This window comes from Chenopodium album, chromosome 15, assembly GCF_948465745.1.
Source record: "Chenopodium album chromosome 15, dcCheAlbu1.1, whole genome shotgun sequence".
Lineage (NCBI taxonomy): Eukaryota > Viridiplantae > Streptophyta > Magnoliopsida > Caryophyllales > Amaranthaceae > Chenopodium > Chenopodium album.
In genome coordinates, this window is record NC_137848.1 from 31,203,666 (window position 1) to 31,228,746 (window position 25,081).

General features: G+C 30.2%; 1 protein-coding gene across 1 annotated transcript in view; it reads left to right on the forward strand.

Moving 5' to 3' along the window:
• Positions 1-21,730, forward strand: part of LOC145581048 (uncharacterized) — a 47,032-nt gene extending 25,302 nt beyond the window's left edge. Inside the window, exons 5-6 of the mRNA XM_081638119.1 lie at positions 17,167-17,399; positions 21,325-21,730. Of these exons, the coding sequence (XP_081494245.1) occupies positions 17,167-17,399; positions 21,325-21,571 (480 nt within the window). The 3' untranslated portion in view covers positions 21,572-21,730. The remainder of the gene's footprint in view (positions 1-17,166; positions 17,400-21,324) is intronic.
• Positions 21,731-25,081: the final 3,351 nt, after the last annotated feature.

Below are 25,081 nucleotides of genomic sequence, written 5' to 3' on the forward strand. Positions count from 1 at the left end.
AGAAGTTAGATTATCTAGACTTTCTACCTATTGAAGTTATTCAACAAATGATTGACAGTGAATTAGGTAAAAGAATAATGGATAATAATGAGGATTTTTTTACTTTTACCACAAAAAAAAATCAAAAAATTATTTTTTACCACCAAAACTTCTATAACTTTTATTTTACCACCAAATAAAAAATAAAAAATTATTTTTTACCACCTGTCGTTAAAAACCTAATAGAATTTTTTAAATTCTTTGATTTTTGTATCAAACACATGGTCTTTAGGGGTTTTGGGGGCATTTTGGTTCTTTGAGTCCAATTTCAGGTCAGAATTGACAAAAAATAATCGAAAATGACTCATTTTGCGTGTTTAAAAATACCTTGATTTTCATAAAACACGCAAAACGAGACATTTTCGATCTTTTTTTGTCAACTCTGACCTCAAATTGGACCCATAGGGCCAAAATGCCCCTAAACCTATGAAGAACATGTTTTGCGCACGAAATTCGAAGAATTTTTTAAAATCGTTAGATTTAACGGTTTTCTTGACGTTAGGTGGTAAAAAACAATTTTTAGAATTTTTTTTGGCGGTAAAATAAAAGTTTTGGTGATAAAAAACAAGTTTTTGATTTTTTTGGTGGTAAAAGTCAAAATATCCTAATAATGATGTTGGAGAAGAAATTATTAAAGAAAATAATAATGTAAACAATGTTATCAAAAGATCTAGGTATTAAGGAGAAAGAAGTTGTACACGATCAAGATACGTACCAAAAAAGACTACCCGATTTAGGGCCTATTTTGATTTATTGAACTGAGTTGAACTGAACTGAACTGAACTGATTGGAGGTGAACTTAAACTGAACTGAATATTTTATGAGAGAAGGAAATTAAAAACTGAACTAAATTGAACCTTACTAAACTGAACTGAAAATATGCTGAAGAGAACAGGCCCTAAGTGTCAAGGTTATGCCTAATCAGATACCTAAACAAGAAGTAGCTTTTGAATCCATAAGTCAAACTGGTTATAAGCTTAAATTAGATGGTGTAAGAGATAAACAAGATGTTTTAGATCAGTGGAAAAATAGCATGAGTAGTGTACTCAATTTAAATACTGAATGGATTTCTGAAAATTTCATAAACTATATCGAGCATAGCTTTTATGGCTATGTAGACTGGTATGATGGTATAGATGAATAAATCAAAATGACATTAAGGGGCAGTGAATCTCCTACTAGAATGTTTAGACAGTTATGTCATTATATTGAGTTAGAATTCATTGATCCTAAAGCAGATCCTATTGAAAAATGATTGGAATATCAAAGAAAGTGAAGTAATTTGTCCATTTTTAATATGAAATGTTTTGAGAGCTATATAATGGAATTTTAAACATATTATCATAAAATTAGTGAAAAATGAGACAAACCTTGGAATGTTATATGATAAATTACCAAGTCTTCTTAATAAATAATAAGCGAAAAATGTCAAGAATGAACAGAGAAATTTAGTTAGGGACATCCTAAGAAACAAAATTGATTTCCTAAAAAAAGAATTGAAAAGAAATGTAGAGAGGCTATAGGAACTCCACAAATGAAGAGACAATTTCTCACTGGTTAGGGTTTCTCAAATAATTCTAAATGTGAAAGAAAAAGTTATAACAAGAGGAAAAACTATAAGAAAAATAAATTTAATAAACCAAGAGGAGAAACCTATAAGAACAAGTATTATAAACATAAACATGTAAGTGTTGTTTTGTGGAGAATTAGGTCACTATGCTAACGCATGTAAGAAACCTAATCATAAACTCATGGAAGCCTTAGGTAGTCGGGATTACCTAAAAAATACCAAAAGGCCAGGTGAGACTTTAGAATTAGCTTTAAGTAATAATAAAGGAATAGTAGAAATAATAGATAGAGGAAGAAAGTGATTATAACGAAGAACCTAAAGACAATGAATTTAAAGATGAAAATTACGAAGAAATAAATAATGTGATGGAAGTAGAAGTATTAGGGAACTCATGATAATGAGGATAGAAGTAAAATGATTATAAGTCAACTAAAAGGAATTGAGTACTTAGTTGAAGATAAAGATCTAGATCAAATGAACAAATAAAGTTTGAATTTCCCCCAGATTACTAAAGATAAAATATTTAAAACTTCTCTCTTTAAAACTAGAACTAAATATGTACATGAAGAACTGGAATGAAGTATAATCGAAGATTGTGAAAAAAAAGCAGCAGAAATTAATATCATAAACTTGAAAAGCATTAAAAACCATAAATAAAAAGGAAATTATAGTTATATTTGTATTGGTGCAGTACAAGTATACATAACTCCTTCACAAAATTTCGATAAGGATGTTAAATGCTTAAACTTTGTTTGTGATATTAGACATAAGGAGTTCTACAATCAAACTGTTAGTGGTATCACATGTAATTTTAGTTAAGAAACTATAAGTTATGTATCTGAACCTAGATATTATGTGAGCTTAATTAGAAGATTCATATGCTCCAAATTTTTAGCTATCAAGTTATTAACTGATGTTTAAAAATGTATAAAGGAACTCGACCATACAATTAAGATGGAAGGTATAACGTAGTCTACAAGTTGGTTAACATTCATCTTTTAAGAAACAAACAGTATATGCTCAAAAATATGAGCAAGGAGGAGGCCTTGGAATGAAAATTACCTCTATAAAAGCAAATTATAATGAAATAGAAATTAAAAAAACTTGGGAAGAATTATTCATGAATCTTGTCGTTAGTAATAGACAAAGTAAGTTATTAATTGACGAATCATGATTGCTTTATCATGGGATAACAACAAACTCTATAATGCAAAGAAGTATGAGCCTTAAATCGCCAAGTTTGAGTAGGCAAAATTCAAATATAATAAAGATGAAAAACAAGTCGATGAAAAATCAAAAGAGGATATTAGTCTTAAACCATGATAATAAGAAATAACTTTAATCTGGTATACACATGCATGTCAATTACCTTTCTTTTACACTCGATCTTAGCCTTAAAAAAACCAGTGAGACATAGTGTAGATATTAGTTTATGTTCTAATTCAAATATAAACGAAGATCCAAATAATCCTATTATTGAATAAAGAAAGTAAAATTGGATATAAGACCAAAATTGTGAGTGAAGAGTATATGAAGATGAGATGAACATGTAAATGGAAGCTTACAATGAAATATCCAGTACAAATCATAATATCATTTATATATATTCCAATTGATATATTCATTGAATAATATAATACATATAAATTTATGTGCATATATTGATAGTGGTTGTTCTACATGTCTTGGAAAAGATCTTTATTTCCAAAATTCTTGTGGAAAAATAATAAAATCCTATGCAAGTTAGAATTGCTAATAACATTGTCATGATGCATATGATAATAATAGAAGAATTATCAATAGAAATTGGAGGATTTTAATGTGTTATTCATTTTTTTATGGGCTACTGATCAACATAGTTATGATATGATAATAGGAAATAACTTTCAAAGATTATACTCTCCATGCACTCAAACCATTAATCAAATAATCTTTATTATTAATAGTCATTCTTTCCTATACAGAAATTAACGACTTATACTCATCAACCTATGGAATTTATGCACAACCAGTGTGGTGATAGGGCTACACTTTAACAACGAGAGGTTGTACTTAGAATTTTTTAGTGTGATTCATCATTAATATATCAAATAATTAAGCAACAAGAAAAAATATGCAAAAAAATAATATTCAACAAATCCATGAGAACATTGGAAAAAGGATAAAGCATTTGCTAAGATAACTTTAACAAATCCGAATAAGATTATTAGAGTAAGACAAATGATTTATATCTACCAAGATATATTAGAATTTGATGAACAAATTAAAGAATTGTTGAGTTAAGAAGTTGATCGGGAATAGCAAGAGTCCTCATAATAGTCCAACATTTATGGTAAGGAATCATGCAAAAGAAAAAAGAGGTATAGCTAAAATGGTAATAAATTACACACAACTAAATGATAACACTTTATTTGATGGCTATTACTTTCCTAAAAAAATTGTGTTATTCAGTAGAATACAAGGGGCCACCTAGTTTTTTAAAATGGATTGCAAGAGTGGTTACTAGTAAATTAAAATGGAAGAAAAAAGCATTTCATTTGTTGCATTCAGTGCCCCACAAGGACAATATGAATGGTTAATAATGTTTTTTGGATTAAAAATGCTCCACATATTTCAACGAAGAAAGGATAATATTTTTAGAGAGCTAATATTTTTAGAGAGCTTAATCATTGTTGTTTGGTTTACTTAGATGGTATTCTAATCTTCTCAACAGACTTAGAGCAACATAAGAACGATCTTAAGACTGTAACTCAAAAATATGTTGAGCATGGTATAATCCTTGGAAAAGATAAATGTGTCATGCTTAAAAAGAAATTGAGATTATTAGATTAGAAATTAAAGCATGACAAATAATCATGCGAACATATCTTAGAAAATATTGAAATATTACCAGATGAAATTGAAGACAGAAAACAACTAGAATGGTTTCTAGGATGTTTAACCTATGCTTCTGATTTCGTAGAGAATCTTGCCATGTTAGCAAAACCACTACAACAAAAATTCAAGAAAGGAATTACTTGGAATTGAAAGAAAAGTTTTGATTTCGAAATTGTTCAAAATATAAAAGCTATAAGTAAAGATCTTCCTGTACTAACATTTCCTACTAGTAAAGATAATTTAATCCTTGAAACGGATGCCGAGTAATGAGCACTGAAATGTTGTGTTAAAAGTCAAAGAAGGAGAAAGACTCTGCAGATACAACATTGGAAGTTTTAATAAATAAGCTGAGTTAAATTATCCTACAATGCAAAAAGAAATCCTTACATTCATTAGAGGGATTGAGAAGTTCATAACCTTCTTAGCCCCTAAATAGTTCTTAATAAAAAAGATTGTAAAGGCATACTTGGTTTTGTTAAAAAAATCGTCTAATATGCAAGCACAAGGGAGACACCTGCATTGGCAATTATGGCTTAACTAATTTTCTTTCAATGTTGAACATATATATGGATTGAAGAATTCTTAGGTAGATAGCTTGAATAGAGAATTATCAAATGACGAAGAACCTTAAGACATCATAAAAACCTCTTGCCCATCAACTGGAAAATATGGAGGCAGCGAGAAAGACTCTTATTGAGGAAACTAAGAAAGCAACGGAGTGGGTTTTACCCTCCACCTGGGCCTTGATGGAAGCCATGATCATTTCATAAAAAATATCTAGAGACAGTTTGATTAAAAGTTGTAGTAGTTAGAAGATTTCTGATGTACGAAGTAATGGTCATAAACCTACGATTCATTTCTATTATTCGGGATACAATACTAAATAAAATAAGAGATGGATAGTTTAAATTTTGGTACAATTTAGTTGTATCAAGATCTTAACAGGTGTATGATGTTTTTAATCTATGGGGGGAAGTAGAATAATGTTCAACACAAACTCCAGAGTAGGAACTGTATCAATTCATCCACATAATCTTGAACGAAGAACACCATATGTGGCTGAGCACTGTAGAGATTAGGATTATGGAATGGTTCATAGCGTTGTACCATTTCCTAATAATAATACTACATTCTTTTGGAAACTCACAAAGTTTCAAAGGTATGCATTTAGAAGAATTTATGATGCTATAAGATACAAAGGAAGGTTGAACAAGTTCAAGTGCAAAGTTAAAGCATCTAAATAGTTGAAGGAAAAGTTAGTTCGATCTCCACAATTCTTAATCATGTTTGAAGATGTTCATCGCAAAGTCAAAGATCCAATATGTATCCAGCAAGGACGAGTAAGAGACCTTACGAATGCAAGAGTTTATGGATTTTTCTATATTACTCAATATCTTAATCAGTTCATAGCAATAAATGAAGAACCCCAAGTCATAATAGATGTTGGGAATACTACTATAGTAGCGCTAGAACGGTTAAAGAATTACTTAGAAGAAGGAGTGTTACACGGAGAATCAGTGTATGTTTATCTTGAAGAAGTTAAAGCTGGAATCTATTTATCCTTAGAGGGAAAAGAGCATTTACTAGAGATCTTTGTCGCATAGGAAGAATCATATGCTGCCAAATGTGTTATATATTTTGGTATATATAGAAGAAGATAACTCCATGCGTGTCCACTATGAAGATAGTAAAGATAGCGAGGGTGGTCTATAAGACATGATGTGGGATGAGAAATGGATTCTTGAGCCTTCATCAACAATTGCAATCTACTTTCACTGGCCACGTTTTATTAATTATTATTGTTTGTAAGTGTATTTAGAAAAGTAGTGAATACAATCACTTGTTTAGTATTGATTTGTTGTAAGCCTTAGAAAGTGTTGGTAGTCTGTGTAAGGCTTCTCCTATATAAAGGGCATTAGATAAAGAGTGAAGGCAGAATTGGAAGAGTAAGCTAGAACATTCTTTTGAAAACATTAGAGAGTTCTCTAGACAAAATCCTCACCTTAAGAGATTGATTGGTTTTCCATCTCTTTTAAAGTAAAGAAAAACTCTAGAGTTATGAGCTTTTGAGTTTAATAGCCCACCACGTTTCGTAATAACAATTAAATTATTTAACAAGAGACTTTTGGTCGTTACCTAAACTCAGTCGATAATGGAACATGCATCGTTCTGAGCTTCCAACTTTACCAAGGTAGCTAACCCCAACCCTATCTTCCTTAGATAAGCACAATATAAATATAATTTGTTTCCTACTTTAGACCATATAGTCTCTTAATCAAACAATTTTTATTGTTTTATGATGAAAATTCTTAAACATAAATATTCGTTTGATATATAAGGTTTAAGGGGATAACATTCCCTTCTTGAACGAACCTTTTATTTAATTTGGAAAGATTACAACACTCATATTTTACAACACACTTATTTAAAGGTTAAACAGACACAAGCTGAACCAGAGTTTTCTCTACTTTTAGAGAGATGAAGAACTAATCTGTCTCTTAAGGTGAGAATTTTCTCTAAAGGACTCTCTAATGTTTTCAGAATAATGCTCTAGCTTACTCTTCCAGCTATGCCTTCACTCTTTCCCTAATGCCATTTCTGTAGAGGGATGCTTACACAAACAACCGACACTTTCTGTGGCTTATAAAAAATCATGACTTAACAAGTGATTGTACTCCACTGCTTTTCTAAAGACACTTTAAAACAATAATAATTAATAAAACGTGGTTATTGTGAAAGTAGATTGCATTATTGCTGATGTGGGCTCATGAATCCATTATCTCATCCATCATCATTTCTTGTAGACCACCCTCGATGTCTTTATTACTATCTTCATAGTGGACACGCATGGGGTTTTCTTCTTCTATACTGAAATCTATCACACATTTGGCAGCATATGATTCATCTCATGTGATAAAGATCTCTAATAAATGTTCTTTTCCCTCTAAGGATAAATATCTTCCAGCTTCATTTTCTTCAAGATAATAATACATCGATTTACCATGTAACACTCATTCTAAGTAATTTTCAACCATTCTGGCATTACTATAATAGTATTCCCAACATGTATTATGAATGGAGGTTCTTCATTTATTGCTATGAACTGATTAAGATATTGAGCAATATAAAACAATCCATAAGTTCTTGCTTCTGTAGGGTCTCTTACTCTTTTTTGCTGGACATAGATTGGATCTTTGACTTTGCGATGAACATCTTCAAACATGATTAAGAAACGTGGAGAACTAACCTTTCCTTCAACCATTTTGATATTTTCACTTTGTACTTGGACTTGTTCAACTCTTCCTTTGTATCTCGTTGCATCATAAATTCTTCTAAATGCATGCCTTTGTAACTTTGTGAGTTTCCAAAAGAATGTATTATTATTAGCAGGAAATGGTACAATGTTATGAACCATTCCATAATCCCAAGCTATGTAGTGCACCTCCACATATGGTTCTCTCTATTCCAGAGTATGCGGATTAATTGACACAGTGCCTACTCTAGAATTTGTGTTGAAGGCTATTCTACTTCCCCATAGATCAAAAACATCATACAATTTATATGATCTTGATACTACTAAATTGTACCAAAGTATGAATTCGTTGTCTCTTATTTTACTTAGTATTATATTCTGAATATTAGGAATGAGTCGCAGGATTATGACCATTACATTATACATCATGAACCTATTAACTGCTATATACCACTTTTTATCAAAACGTCTCTAGATGTCCTTTTTGATGAAATGATCATGGCCTCCATCAAGGCCTAGGTGGAGGGTGAAACTCACTCCATTGTTTTCTCATTTTCCTCAATAAGAGTCTTTCTCTCTACTTCCATTTTTTCCAGTTGATGAGCAGGAGATTTTTCTAATGTCTTGAGCTTCTTCGTTATTGGCTAATTCTCTGGTCAAGCTATTTGCCAAAGAATTTTTCGATCCCTGTACATGTTCAACAGTAAAAGAAAATTTGTTAAGCCATAATTGCCAACACAGGAGTCTTCCTTGTGCTTGCATATTAGACCAATTCTTTTAAACGAAGCCAAGTAGTTCTGATTAGAAACTGTTTAGGGGCTAAGAAGATTATATCAAGAACTTCTCAATTCGTCTAATGACTTTAGGGAATTCTTTTTCCATTGTTTGATAATTTAACTTAGCTTTATTAAAACTTCCACTGCTGTATTTGCAAAGTCTTTCTCCTTCTTTGTTTTCTTAACACAGCACTCCAATGCTCATTACTAGCATATGTTTTATGGATTAAATCATCTTCACTGGTAGGAAGTGTTAGTACAGGAAGATCTTTACACATAGCTTTGAAATCTTGGAATTACTTTTCTTCTAGTTCTAAGAATTTCTTTCTTGAGTTTTTGTTAAAGCGGTTTTCTTAACAAAGTGAGATTCTCTATGAAATCTGAAGTATTGGTTAAAAATCCCAGAAATCTTCTAGGTGTTTTTCATCTTCAATTTCATCTGAGAAATTTTCAATCTTTTCCATGATATGTTTTTGCAAGATTGTTTGTCCTGCTCTAAATTCTAATCCTAGAAACTCAATTTCTTGTTTAGCATAGTGAAATTTATCTTTTCTAAGGATTATACCATACTCAACACATTTTTGCGTTGCAATTATACGATCATTCTTGTGTTGCTCTAAGTCTTTTGAGAAGATTAGAATATCATCTATATAAACTAAACAACAATGATTAAGCTCTCTAAAAATATTATCCATTTTTCCTTGGATTAATTGAGGAGCATTTTTTAATCCCAAGGGCATTCATTACTAACCATTTATAATGTCCTTTGAGAGGCACTGAATGCAATTAATGGAATTTTTTTCTTTCCATTTGCCAGTAACCACTTTTGCCATCTATTTTAAAAAACCATGTGACTCCTTGAATTCTTTTGAATGGCATAGTTTTATTAGGAGTATAATATCCGTCAAACACAATATTATCATTTAGCTGTTTGTAATTTATTACAATTCTAGATTTACCTCTTTTTTCTTTTGCATGATTTCTTACCATGAATACTGGACTATTATGAGGACTCTTGCTACTCCAGATTAACTGCTTATTCAATAATTCTTTTATTTGTTTATCAGTTCTAATTTTTCTAGGTAGGAATAAAACCATTTATCTAACTCCAATAATATTATTCGAATTTGTTAGAGTTATCTTAGCGAATACTCTATCCTTTTCCCAATAATCTAATAGATTTGTTGAATATAATTTTTCACATAATTTTCCTTGCTACTTAATTTGATCTATTAATGTTGAATCACACTCAGAAACTCTAAGTGTAACCTCTCATTGTGTAGGTGTAACCCTATCACCATACTGGCCACGTGTAAATTCCATAATCTAATGAGTATAAGCTTTAGTTATTTTGTGTACAGGAACAGAATGACTATTAATAGTTAGATAATTTGATCAATGCATGGAGAGTATAATCTTTGAAAATTATTTCCTATTATCATATCATGACTAAGCTGACCAGTAGCCCATCAATTAGGAAAAAAATCATTAAACACCTCTAATTTCTATTGGTAATTCTTCTATTATTTTCATATATATGTATCATGACAATGTTATTTTCAAACTTGCACAGGACATTTAGCCTTTTCCACAAAAATTATGGAAACAATTATCTTTTTCCAAAACATATAGAACAACCACTATTAATGTATGTACATAATTTTTATTTATTATAATCTTCAATGCATATATCAATTGGAATATAAATGCTATAACGGTTAGTATTGGATATTTCGTTATAAGCTTCCATTAATGTATGCACATAATTTATATTTATTATAATCTTCAATGCATATATCAATTGGAATATAAATGCTTTGACGATTAGTACTGGATATTTCGTTATAAGCTTCCATTTGCATGTTTACCTCATCTTCATATACTGGTTCACTCACAGTTTTAGTCTTATATCCAATTACCTTTTTTTTTCAATAATAGGATTATTTGGATCTTAGTTTATTTCTAAAATTAGAATATGAACAAATGTCTATACTATGTCTTGCTGGTTGTTTTAAGCCTTTCTTAGTTTCATATTTTTCATTTAATTAAGTTATTCATTAAAGCTAATAGTTCTTCTTCGTCTTCTTCTAGTTTTTCTTTGACTTGTTTTTTCATATTTATTATATTTGAGTTTTGTCTACTTAGACTTGGTGTTCTAATTCCCATTTTTCTCTACATTCTAGGATTTGTCGTTATCCCATGATGAAGCAATCCTGATTCATCAACTAATAACTTATTACTTGACCTGTTACTTACTGTAGGATTCATAAAGAATTTACCAAGTTTTTTCAATATATTTCATTAGGATTTATCTTTGTAAGGGTAGTTTTCTTCCTAGAGCCTCCTCCTTTCGCATATTTTCGAGCATCAACTATTTGTTTCTTAAAGATGAATCTATAGTGTTAACAACCTTATAGACTACCTTCCATCTTTATTGTCTGGGAGGAGTTCCTTTATGCATTTTTACTCCATTAGTTAATAAAATGATAGCTAAAACCTTTGGAGCATATGAATCTTTTAAGCTTATATAATATCTAGGTTAAACCACTAACAATTTGATCATATAACTCTTTATGTCTGATATCACAAACAAAGCTTAACATCTTTACCAAAATCTTGTAAAGGGGTTATGTATACTTGTACTGCACCAATACAAATATATCCATAATTTCCTTTTTCCTTATGACTCTCCAGTTTATTATATTAATTTCTTCTACTTTCTTTTCACAATCTTCAGTTACTATACTTTCTTCCATTTCTCCACATACGTATTTAGTTATAGTTTTAAAGAAAGAAGTTTTAAATATTTTATCTTTAGTAAACTTTGGGAAATTCCAACTTTCTTTGTTTATTTGATCTAGATCTTTATCTTCAATTGAATACTCAACTCTTTTTAGTTCACTTATGTTCATTTTGCTTTTATCCTTATCATCATTTAATTCAGAGTTTTCTAATGCCACTCCTTCCATCATATTATGTATTTCCTCATAATTATCTTTTTCAAATTCATTGTCTTACGTTCTTCATTATACTCACTTTCTTCCTCTATTATTATTTCTACTATTCCTTTATCATCACTTAAAGCCAATTCTAAAGCCTCATATTCTGGTATGTAGTCCAACCTTCTTAAGGCTTTCCTTAGTTTATGATTAGCTTTCTTAGACTCATTAGCATAGTGTCCTATTCTCCACAATACCAACATTTGCATGTCTTTTTTTCAGGACAATATGAAACCTTTTTGAAAAACCTATCGGGTTTTCCATATTTATGTTTATAATACCTCTTCTTATAAGTTTCTCAGACTCTTGATCTATCAAATTATCTTATAATTTTTCCTCTTGTTATAACTCTTTCTTTCACAACCATAGTTATTTGGAATATCCCAACAATTGAGAAATTGTCTCTTCATTTATTGAGTTCCCACAACCTCTCTAGTCTCTACATTTCCCTTCAATCCATTTTATTAGGAAATCAATTATGTTTCCTAAAAGGGTGTCTCTAGCTAGGAATTTCTCTCTCCCTTCTTTATGTTTTTTGCTTATTTCTTCATTAAGAGGACTTGGTAATTTATCATAGAATATTCTAAGATTTGTTTCATTTTCACCAATTTTATAATAACATGTTTTAAATTCCATGATGTAGCTCTTGACATATTTCATATTACAAATGGATACACTGATACATTTCTTAAATTTTTTTTTGATATATATTTCATTTAGTACCAATGAATTCTAACTCAATGTATTGACATAACTGTCTAAATATTCTAGTACGAAATTCACTATCTCTTAATGTATTTTTCACATTTTCATCTATACAATCATACCAGTCTTCTACACAACTATAAAAGCTATGTTCAAAATAGTTTAAGAAATCTTCACACGTCCATTCAGTGTTTAAATTGAGTACAACACGCATGCTCTTTTTCCACTAATCTAAAACATCTTGTCTATCTCTTAGCCATCTAAGTTAATCTTATAACCAGTTTGGCTTTTGCGTTAAACAATTACTTCTTGTTTTGGTATTCATTAGGCATAACCTTGACAATAAACCGAGTAGTCTTCCTCGGTATGTATCTTGGTCATGTACAACTTCATTCTCCTTGATACTTAGGTCTTTGAATAACATTGTTTACATTATTATTTTCATTGATATTTTCTTCTCCAACAACATCATTAGTATCCATTACTCTTTTACCTAGTTTATTTTCAATCTTTTGTTGGATAATTTCAATAGGCAGAAAGTCTAGATCATCTAACTTCATTAATCCCTTTATATATATATATATATATATATATATATATATATATATATATATATATATATATATATATATATATATATATATATATATATATATATATATATCTTCTTCTAAAGAAAAATAATTATTTTCCTTTATTTCATTATTCGAAGCAATAATCCCATTTTTAGAAATTACTTTCATGATTTCATTTAGTTCATCAAGATCTTCTTCTTTACCCAAATAAGATATTCAATTCTTCAAGCGTTTTCTCTTGGAGATGATGACTCATCTTTAATCACTTTGTTCTTTTCCTTTTCAGTAGTGGGTCTTTTAGGAAGTGATACAATAAACTTCTTATTTTTATTTAAATTATGAAAAGGGTATTTATATTTATAAGAGACGATTTTTCCTTATTAGTTGATACTTCTTTATTAGACTAATGTCTAACTTCGTTTGTTAAAGCAAGTTGTACTTGTCTAACTTGTTCTTGTTCTTTTAGCTCGCTTACTTTTTAATTAATATCGGTTGTGGTTGTTGATATCTTGTTTTCAATATTAACACAATAAGCATATATGTTGTCAACTTCTAATTTTAATTCACCAATTTGATATACTATATAATTAAGGGTTGTGCAAAAATTACTAGTATTTTTAGGAACCTGATAATAGAGCTTAAAATCAGGTTTCTTATAATCAGTAGAAGACCTAATATTCTCTAGTTTTATTTATTTATTAGTTTAATTCTTCATATTCTCCAATTTTATTTAATTATTAATTTAATTAGCAACTTGGGTTAAACTTAACCATTTGACTTTGATACCAAATCGACGCAGCTACTAAAACTAAAATTATTAAAAGAAATTATAGTTATTTATTAAGTAAAGAATAAATTTGTTTGAAGAAAAAATTAGGTTATTTTAGATCTACCACTAGATACTAGATTTATATGAGTGAGCAATAAATTTTTGAAAAAATTGCCCGGAATAATTCGACATTTGCCTCATCCGCCCAAAATAATCCCACCTATTGATTATTTTTTAATAATCCGACCTTTATACCTCTTTCGCTTTAAATGGTCCCAACCGGTCATCTAAATTGTTATTACAAGTTACTAGACACGTGTCAGCCTATGATTGGTCAAAAAATTAAAAGTAATTAAAAAAAAAACCCAAACCCTGATCCTGGCAGCCCCAGCCACCAAAACCTACTCAATTTCGGCCACGATCTCCCTCTCCCTTCCCCTTCCCGATTCCCGCCACTAATTCCCTTCCCTTTCCCCTTCCCTACCAACCCCTCCCTTACCCTCCTCGTTTCTGGCCGATTTGACCCCAGCACCAGCCCGCAAAACCACCTAAAAAGCAGAGCTTATACTCCAGCTCCGATCCTCCTTTGCAAACCCGCAACAACCACTCTTACCATAGCAATAACCAAGTGAATCCATTATCAAAATCAGTCGTCACCCACCACAGCTGCACCGACGATCGCCGGTAGACACCACAAATCAGTCGCTTCAAACGCCCAAAAATCAGCCTTAAAATCGCAAACCCATTAGAGCGGCCATTCCTAGGGGTGAGGGAGGTGGTTTCGGTGGGCTAAAAGTGGGCAGAGGAAGTGGTTTCAGTGGATGAGCTGGGTAGGCGAGGTGGTTTCGGTGGTGGGACTGCCAGAGAGGGTGGTTGTAGGGGTTTTTTTTTTTTTTTTGACCAACCATGTGGTGACACATGTGCAAACAATTCCAAATCACAAATGGTAACTTGTTTAGCCAGTTTCAAGTCACTTGGGACCATTAGGAGCGGGAGAGGTATAAAGTTCAGATTATTAAAAAATAATCGAAAGGTAGGATTATTTTGGGCAGATGAGGCAAAGGTCAGATTATTCCGAGCAATTTTTCCTGAATTTTTATCGCTGAGACTTGAAGTGATATCACTGAAGGTTGATGCGTTAAACAAGTTAATAGAATTTTGTACTTTTAAATAACAATTTTGTACTGCTAGGACTTAAAATACTACTACTGAAGCTTACAATGGTACTAAACAATTTACAGAGGTACTTCAGAAATTTATGATTTGCAAAAAGTCTGAATACCCTCCGTTATATAATTTTTTTTACATAACCGCTATGCTTTAGTACTTCCTTCTAATTTTTTTTTTCTTTTCTAACCTGACCATTTGAATTTAAAGGAAAATTAGTTTGTCCAAACGCACTACTACACAAGATAGACACAAATCATTAGCAAAAGGGAAAAATATAGCAATTTAGTTGTCATAAGAGCAACTCCAGTGGTTGTAGCTAGGGATTTGCTTGCAATATTAAATAATCTCTAGCTACTAGCTTGACCATTGGAGCTAAAAAATGCAATTAGTTTGGTCAAACAAATTAGCTTGTGGTCAAGTTAATTTGCTTGGAAAACAATTTGCTAAAATAAAACAAATTAGAATAAATAAAATAAAATTTTAAAATGTAAATTAAGGAAGTGTGGTTCATTTAAATAGTGAGCTAATAGATAGCCTTGGAGCTTAAATGATAATTAGCTTAAAAGGTTATGTAGCATGGCAAGCTAATTTGACAATTAGCTTGCCATTGGATATATATATATATATATATATATATATATATATATAATGAAAATAGCAATGTATAGTTATCTAACTATTGAGATACTATACAAAACTAGCTTTTGGCCCTTGCCATGCACTTTCTAAATATAGTAAAATTTGTTATAATTGAGTTAAGTAGTTTTTTTCGTGAAAAATAATCATATCCAAAAAAGAAATTTTTTGAAAAATAAAATTAGTAAATGATATCTAGAATTTACATTATATTTGGGCTTTAACATTTAACATGAGAAAAAAAAAATTAAAAGTTATTTACTTTAAATTATGCTACGTACTGTTTAATTAGAGCTGTCACTTCACGTATTCAGGTCGTAATTAAGATGCTTCAACTAAGGTTTACGATCAAATTCAGATTGGGTCATGTCAAGTACATTTAGCATTCTCATTAGATTTAGGTTCTCGGGCTGCATTAGGTCAAGCTTGGGACGGATTCATGGATGATAAATTTATATTCAGGTTAGGTTTGGCACAAAAAGTTACCGAGTTGGATAATCTTAAAGTTAGTTCATTCTTTGATGACTTTGTATAAGTGGAAGTTGGATTAACATCAATTTTTCATAATTCTACCAAATATTATAAATTTTGTGTTGTACTTATATGATTGCGTATATGGAGTAGTCCCTCATTTTATTTAAAAGCGTTATGTTGACGTTTTGCATTATTCACATAATCTACTTTGACAAAAAATTAAAACCTTTATTAATTATAACTTTTTTTGGAAAAATTGGCCTCAACACTCTCAACTATGGCTTCGGTGCACCCAGCACTCTATACTTTGCTTAGTAGTCAAAACACCACAAACTAATGACTTGGGTGCAAATCGCACCTTTAGTGAGTTTTTCGGCCACCATTCTCGCCGAAGCCGGTGCAATTTTTCAATTTGCATGCTGAAAAATGTCCCTTAACAGTTTCAAAGGTCATTTTGACCCCTTAAGAGTCCAAATTGAGCTCGAAACAAGGAAAAAAAATAGCTAAATTTTGCCTAATTTTTTTTTAATTAACCTATTCTTGATACAAACAAAATGTATCAATATGTTATTAACCTAAAATTAAAACCTTCGTTAATAAAATAGCTCAATGATCTTAACATTGTAATCAAATTAAACTCAGGCGAAATCATTTGTTAAACTTGTTAAGGATTTATTAAAAAAATGGGCCAAGTTAATTTAATTTTAGTTTTATGTCTTTATTGGATCTTGTCAATGGCTAGTCGAGTTAACAATGATGAGTCAAATAAGATTGAGTTACAAGTCATCATATAGGTCAGGTCAATAACAAGTTGTGTTGGGTAATTAACAGTTTGTGTCAATTCAAGTTTAAATCGTTTTTAGGTTAAATTAGGTTAAATCAATTTTCGATTAATATCAAATTGGATGTAGGTTTGAGTTTATACGTAGGTTGTTAGTTAACATCAAGTTGGTTCAAGTCGGGTAATAGTCTATTTGTTTCACTCCATTATTACAAAACGGTTTATCTAATTAGCTAAGTTTTCGACATCTCTGCATTGGATAATGAAAAAAAAAGAATGTGCATTTACTTTAGATACGATATGATGAAAAAAATGAGTGTTCATTGACTTTAGGTATATTAAAAATATTGTTGATCAAACAAGATCGAAATAATGGATATAACTCTTTCTTATATCCCCAACCCAATTGAATTGTCAGTACTCTACTATATATTGTCATGTATTTTTATTACTTATCCATTTTTCACTTTACATGATTATAATTATCTCACAATATATTACTCTGTAATGGAAATTGTTCTCATTGTTAAATTATTGAAAAGGTACCCGGAGAAATAGAAAGTGAGATTTCTGAAGCAGGTGGAGCTGAAAAACTGTTGAGGAAATTTTTTTCGTATCGCAACCCAGGGCCCTTGTTTTTGCCCAAAGGACATGCTTTCAAAGATGTTCCCCCTTTTCCTTCTTTTGTGTCCAAAGAAGAAGCTACCTATTACGTTCACAAATTTACACACACTGGCTTCACTGGAGGATTAAATTATTATCGTGCTCTAAATTTGTATGTTCCTCTTTCTTACCCTCTTACATTAATTACCTTGGTAAGCTAAGTTTTTAGGACTATGATTACTAACTTTAACACATCTTTTTTGAAGAAACTTCAACACATCTATACTAATATATAATAACTGGAAAATTTATCAAAAATCTAGAAAGCCACGTGTCCTTTTTTGTTTTCCTTTTTTTCTTTTTTTTTAAAAAAAAAAAAAAAATCTCTTGCTTTATTACTTGATGTTTATCTTTTTATTCATTCAGTTACTTTTTTTTTATCCAAATTTAAAGTTGAAACGCTTCTTCTTTTTTTTCTTTTTTTTTTGAAACCAAACGCTTCTTCATTTTGTTCACTGTAAATTGTGTCTCTTGGTTCCTTTAAATTCAATATAAACCATTTCCCTAAAAAAAAAATTAGTATAAACCATTATGTTAAATATTTTCCCTCTCTCGCTATTCTCCTCTTTGTTCTTCCTTCTCTCTATGATTCTCCTCTTTATACAACTTTAAGAAAAATCATGGTACTTGAATTTTTAATGGAACACTCGTAGGTAAAAAATTTCAACTTTGTTTACAATTCATCTTTTACTTTTACTTTCAACATACAACATTTTACGTTGTATACCCTTTTAGTTTAAATTTATAACGTTAGTTTTTCGTCAACTTTGTTTCCGAAAATTCTTTTTGATTTTTTTTTTATTGTGAATTATGCAATTGTTTATTTTTAAACAAATCGTGCTTTAGAAATTCATCTAGCGTTTTTTAAAGATATTTTCAATTTTACAAATTTTTTTTTTCAATTTTTATTTGCAGTTTACAATTTTTTATATAATGCCATTTCAATTTTTTTTTTTTTTTTTTAAATCTTGGCAATTATTTTACATTTTATATAGTTGAACTTTGCTTGTGGTTTTTTTTTAGAGTTTTTAATTTGTTTTTGTTTGCATCCAAATTTTGAATTAGATCCACTAAACTATATTTTTGGTTTTGGATAATTTTTGGTTTACATTTTAAAAATGATTTTTTTCGTTTATAGTTTTTCTAAATGTTCGTTTGATTTTTATAAACACTAGATCTTATCCTAACTTTTATTTATAATTGATAAATTTCGTGACTTAGCTTTATTTTTCAATTTTGTATTTTTTTCACAGCTTTTTTCTTTTTTGAAGCAATATAACACAACTTTTTAATTAAGAATAATGCAATTAAATTTTTGTGGGTTTTTATTTTACAACTACAATGCAATTTATGTTTACATATAATTTGATTTAAATCATACGTAAGAGCGATCGAAATATACAACATAACAATTCATGAATAAAAAATATTAAAATGTTTAATCAACAAGTATAACCCGTGCATTGCACGGGCCAATTACTAGTTTTAGTTTAATTTGCAGAAAACTACGTAAATTTGACTTTAATGAATTGAAAATTTTGAACTAATGTAATGTGATCTTTTTATTTTTTTATATATCTTAACTAGATTAGACTCGTGCGTTGCACGCTTTAATTAATTTTTATTATTATGCATAAAATAAAGTTTTATCATTTGTGTATAAAAGAGTGGTAATTTTTTTTTTTTTTTTTTTGTTAGAAAAAGGTATAGTGTAGGTTAAAAAAAATAAAATAAATGATGACATCACACATAGAAAATGGAGAGAAAATTTTTATTGTTAAAATGACACGTAGGATACTTTAAGGATTGATGATGTCAGCAATGTTTTGTTTTAGTAATAGTTAATAGATTATTCAAGAGTAAAATAAATAAATATATTTTTTAACCCAATCTTAATCTTTTTTTTTTGTCATAGATTATTTCTTGAACTAAAATTTTTGTCAATTGCCTTTAGTACTACTTGTAAGCGTATTAGATATTTCTAGAGTCATGCTAGGTTTATAAAATTAAGCGTAATTAAAAATAATATCTTATAAAACTAAGGCTGATTGAAATTCAAAAATAAAAATGTCTAGAAATATGTGCATAAAAGTAAATAATTAAATTATAAAGTTGCAACCTTTCAAAAAAAAAAAAATTATAAAGTTGCAAATTAATAATTATGTAAAAATCTAAGGGAATTTCTCAATAGTACTCATTAATATTTTTTCTTCTCCTCAATAGTAAACACTAAAATATCCAATTATTTTCGGTAATCTATAATTTGTAAAACTAATTTAGTGGTAACATTAGTTAAGAATTTTTAGGAAATTTAATCATGGTTAATATTTTAAAAGGGAGGGAAAAGAAAAATGCCTAAAATACCCATATTTAAAAAAACCACCCACTTCTTCCCTCCTCCCCCAACCCAGCCCCTGCTTACCCACCACCCCGAAGCCGACGCCGATGGGAGTTACTGGTGTATTGGGCGCCTCCCTACTATGCCTCGTCCTAGCCGAAGAGGTTGATTGAGTATGATCCCACTGGTCATTTTCCCTCTCTCTTTCACGATGCCGCCACCTCTATCACCACCCTGACCACCACCGTACCCATAAAACCCTAACAAACCTTGAATTGATGCGGATTGAACCTAGAAACATAGCATTTGAAGGATTTATCCCCCAGATTTTATTATCCAAATACCTTGGTGAAGAATTAGGAGAAATTAAACCAATCTTGGCATTACCATGAGCGAATAATTAGGAAAATGCAGCAGGTGGTTCCTGGGTGGCGGCGGAGTGTAGGTTCAATGCGACGCCGGCACTGGGGGTGGCTGGGATGAGAATCGGGGGAAGGAGATTAAAGGGAATCGGGGAAAAAGATTAAAGGGAATCGGGGGAAGGAGATCAATGGCTAATTTCAGCGTGCCGCTGCCACTGAGAGGGTTGTCGGCACCAAGGGAAGGGAGGGAGAGGGTCGCTAGCCGCCGGGGGAGGGGCTGGCAGTGGGTTGGGGTTGGGGTGGCTGGGTTTTTTTTTTATTTAAATAATAAGGTTATATTAATTATTATGCCTTTAGTTAACTAGGGTTAGCTTATAATTGCATATTTATATCATTAATGTCATCAATGAATTAGAAATGGTAATTATTGATCACCAAAGATAATTTCATAAAACTTTGTTCACCATTGAAAAATTTTCTAAAATTTGAGAGTACCAAAGAGAGTTTCCCAAAATCTAAAAAAGGAAAAAAAAAATAAAGTAAAGTATAGGAGGGATATGGCAAAAAAAAAGTATATTTGCATTTTATATACTCCGTTATCGTATAAGTATATAGATTTCTTTACTCGTACACATTTTCTTACTTTATTAGCATTTTATATACACCCACCCATTTTTTTACAATCTTTTATTCCCTGTGTTCCAATATAATTGATACAGGCAAATTTGACATACATGTCAATGCACTAGTTTGACCTTAGTTATATATGATTAAATATTACTCCCTCTGTTTTATAATAATTGCAACATTATGACTGACACACATACCAATTCATAACTTTGACTATTAATATATGTAATTACATTTTATTAAAAAAAATATAAAACTTTAATATAAAGAAAATATGCATAAAGACTAATTCAAAAATAGTTTGCATAGCAACATATGTTTTTTATACTTCATCTATTAGTAAAAAGTATAGTCAAAGTAAGCTTATGAATGGTGTAAAAGTCAAAGTGTTGAGATTATTACAAAACGGAGGGAGTAGTAAATATATTAAAAAAAAAATTGATATTATAAAACTTTATATTATAACCTATTTAACTATCATATATTTCATGATAAATTTTAGTTTTAGTACATTAAAAAAAAAATAAATAAAAAATAAAAAAATAGATGCTCCAAGTTTGTGTATGAACAGTGAAAGTACTTGCGAAATTATTTAATATAAAGGTATTATTTAACAAAACAAAAAAAGTTAAACGTTTAACTCATTGCATCGTCTAGGGATGATATAAAATTGACATCCATCATAACATTTTTCGTTCTTGTTCCAGAAACTGGGAACTCACAGCAGCATGGACAGGAGCAAAAGTGAAAGTACCTGTGAAATTTATTGTAGGTGACTTGGACCTAACATACTATATGCCTGGTGTAAAGGAATACATTCACCAAGGGGGAATGAAAAAGGATGTACCACTCTTAGAGGATGTGGTCATACTTGAACAAGTAGGTCATTTCATACAGCAAGAGAAGCCTGATGTTATTTCCAATCACATTTATAATTTCATCAAAAGATTCTAATTAAGGCCAATGTAACCTGCCATGACAATAAGGCCTCTTTGCCAATATTATCGTCCCTAGACGATGCAATGAGTTATATTTAAGGTTTTGTAAATTCAGGTTGCACTTATTCCGATCCTAAACTTTATATGTTAAATTTATTTTTATGGCATTTTGATATTTCAAGATTATATAGATATAATAAGATAAAGCTTTGTGTAATATATATTGAGGTAAATTGTGAAGTTTGAACCAAATCTGGTTCACAAAACTCCACACTACCTTGAATTCGGACTAAGGGTATATTATCAGAATTTGGCAATTTTTCAGGACGTTGATGTCATTTATGTAACCCAATATTTTATACTGAGGCCCCGTTCACTTCACCTTATTTTTGCCGAACTGAAATTAATTTTACTATAAGTGGAATTATTTTTATTGAACTGAAATTATTTTTACTGATTTCCTATTGTATTTCTTCTATAGTTACAGATTTTTACTGAACGAAAATTATTTTTATGAACTGAAATTTATTTTACTAAACTGAACTTATTTTTACCGAACTGAAATTATTTTTATTGAATATTATTTTTTTAAGGTGAACTAAACAAGGCCTTAATTGATGTTGTGGAGCGCACTCGCATCAATAGGTCGTGCATACTAATTTTTGCACCAAGTCTATAGGTGGTGCTACTAAGGCTCGTTTTTGCCTATTTCTATTTTATTTTTGTGAGGTTGAAAATGAAATTAGTACTCAATTAAGAGGAGGGGGGGTTGTGTTGAACTGAGTAAGAGAACAACTATCATTCTTGTAAAAAAATTCAAGCAAGGGGAACAATAGATCCTGGCTCCACACAATGCAATTAAACAATAAAACGATGACAAGCAATAAAAGAACATATAGATTTATAAAGGTTTCACTCAACTCTAATTAAGTCTACATTCTCCCTACCTTGCTCGACTTCAAATTTGAAGGGATTATATTGTCTTTATAAAATTTAGTACTTCATCCTTGTTTTAATAAGCGTTACACTTTGATTGACATATAATTTAAGACCATTAGTTGACTTAAATAAAATAAGAGGTAAGTGGGGTGGTTGGGAGTATTAAAAAATTGTAAAAGAAAAATAGTAAGGTTAATAATTTATTAAAAAGTAATGATGTGAAAAAAAAAATAATAATAATAATAATAATGATAATAATAATAATAATAATAATAATAATAATAATAATAATAATAATAATAATAATAATAATAATAAAGTAGTATTGGGTTTGGAGACCATGAAAGAAAAAAAAACATGATATTAAAATGTAGTAAAAATGCGGTGGAAATATTAAATATAGATACACAAATATTTCGAGATTTTCACTATTCATATAATGGTTTTTTCTTGGTTATTTAATACAAATTGCTGTTGTATAGTACTCCATCCGTTTCAGAATAATGTTCCTGTTTACGTAAAGCGATGCAAATTTTTATACATTTGACAGCAAATATCTTTAAATTCAAACTAGCAAAAATTATATATAAAATAAAGTTAAATATTAATAATGCACTCACCAAAACGAATCAAAGCATATCCCACATGACTATACTTGTTCTTATAGATTGAGATAAATTTAGAAGTTTTTTTTTTTTAAAAGTCAAAGATTCCAAATCATTGTGGAACGAAGGGAGTATATTGCAACATCACAATGTATAGACGGCTCTAGGGGTGGGCCTATCTAGGACATGGCCTGCCCTATGAACATATACTTACCAAAATAAAATCCTTTATTTTTTTATGAAAATAATAAAAATAAAATCCTTTATTGTTGTTTGGATATTGTTTCGGGGTTTTCAATGCCCATTGGGAGAGTTACGTCACCAAACCTGGATTTTGGGCGTCTGTGCCTGCAAAACCATGAAAGCTCTGGTTGGTTGGAGTTCCGCCTCTAACGATCAAGTTAGTGAGAGTTCTGATCAGAGTAAAAAGGTATGAAAAGTAAATATTTTTTCGGATTCCGAGATCAGGTGTTTTCTATTTCCAAGAGTAATAAATGATGTAATGATTGAATGTGCCCCAATAATGGGAGGAATCTCCCTATTTACAGGGTCTTCAGGATATGTGCCCATGTCTAGGTCACGAAAACCTAGGAATGTGGGTTGTGCAGTTTTTCGACTATCTTAGAGATTGGGCCTTGAAAGCCCATCAATCCTTTATGGGGTATCTGCCTTCCACGTGTCATGCCCCAGTTGGTCCACTTTGGCTAAATACCCAAAACAAATATCATAAAATTGCATTGGCTAAATGTGTTTTCATTAGATTGTCAAAATACTCAACCAGGAATTGCCCTATGAACATATACTTATCAAAATAAAAATAATCAATGGGTATGGTCCGTCCAATAAATTCTTAGATTTGTCTATATCACAATATATATATTGTTTTAATATCAAAATCTTTATCAAAGTTTTTACTATTCCCTCCAGGGTTTCTCCTTGGGAGGGTTTTTTGGTTCCCTCTAGGGTTTTTCCTTTGGGAAGGTTTTCCTAGCCTCCATTGCTAGGTTTTTCAATTTTTTTGAAGGTTTTCTTTCTGCCTTCTCCCTTTTCTCGCCATCTCTACCATCTCTTTTCCTCTTGATCTCGATTGTGAATCTTTGTAGGGGATTTCATTGGTATTTTTACCAGTGGTAAAACCCAAAAACCTTTCACTTGCTTTCAATAAATAGATCTCATCTTGTGATGATGATTTTTCTCTTGAGTTTATTTTCTTTTTGCGTTTGTTTGGTGAAAATTGAAGATCTAGGGTTTCATAATCTCTACTAGAATCCGGAGGATCACATGAGTATTTTCACTCAAACGACTACGCATCAGTGGATTTCAAGCCGAATCAGTGCGAACTCACAGATTGTATTGCTTAGGATGAAGTTTTTATTAAGGCGATTGTTAATCAAATCTACGATGTATTTAGTTTAAGGTGTGTACTTACGTTGGAATTCTTGATTTTTTAGGAATTATATGTAAATGTCGTTTGGCTATATTTTATTAATGAAATCCCTTTTCTTTATTAGTTTTACTAACATATAATTAGAAAAATTAATAGTCAAAGTTGTATCTCAACATGTATGCCTGTTTGATCAAAGTGTAACAATAAAAAAAAAAATAGGAGTAAAATATTAAATTCATTGTTAAACATATGTTTTTTTTGAAGATCGCACAAATGCAAATTATGCAAACAATCAATAAGAGGTAGATTATATCATCCAACTTACTACGTCCTTTACCAAAAAAAAAAAAAAAATAATAATAATAATAATAATGATAAAAAAAAAAAATTTGACTGCCACATAGTTCTATGTGGTTAGTTTGAATTTGTTACTACCTCCGTTGATTGTTATTTGTTATTTTAGAATTTTTTTTTATCTCACAAATAGTCCCTTAAATTTGTAGATAACAATTAACAAAGACAATATAATTTTTGTAAAGGTAAGAGATGTGAGAATACGTTAATATTACAAAAGTGTGCGTAGGGTATGAAGATT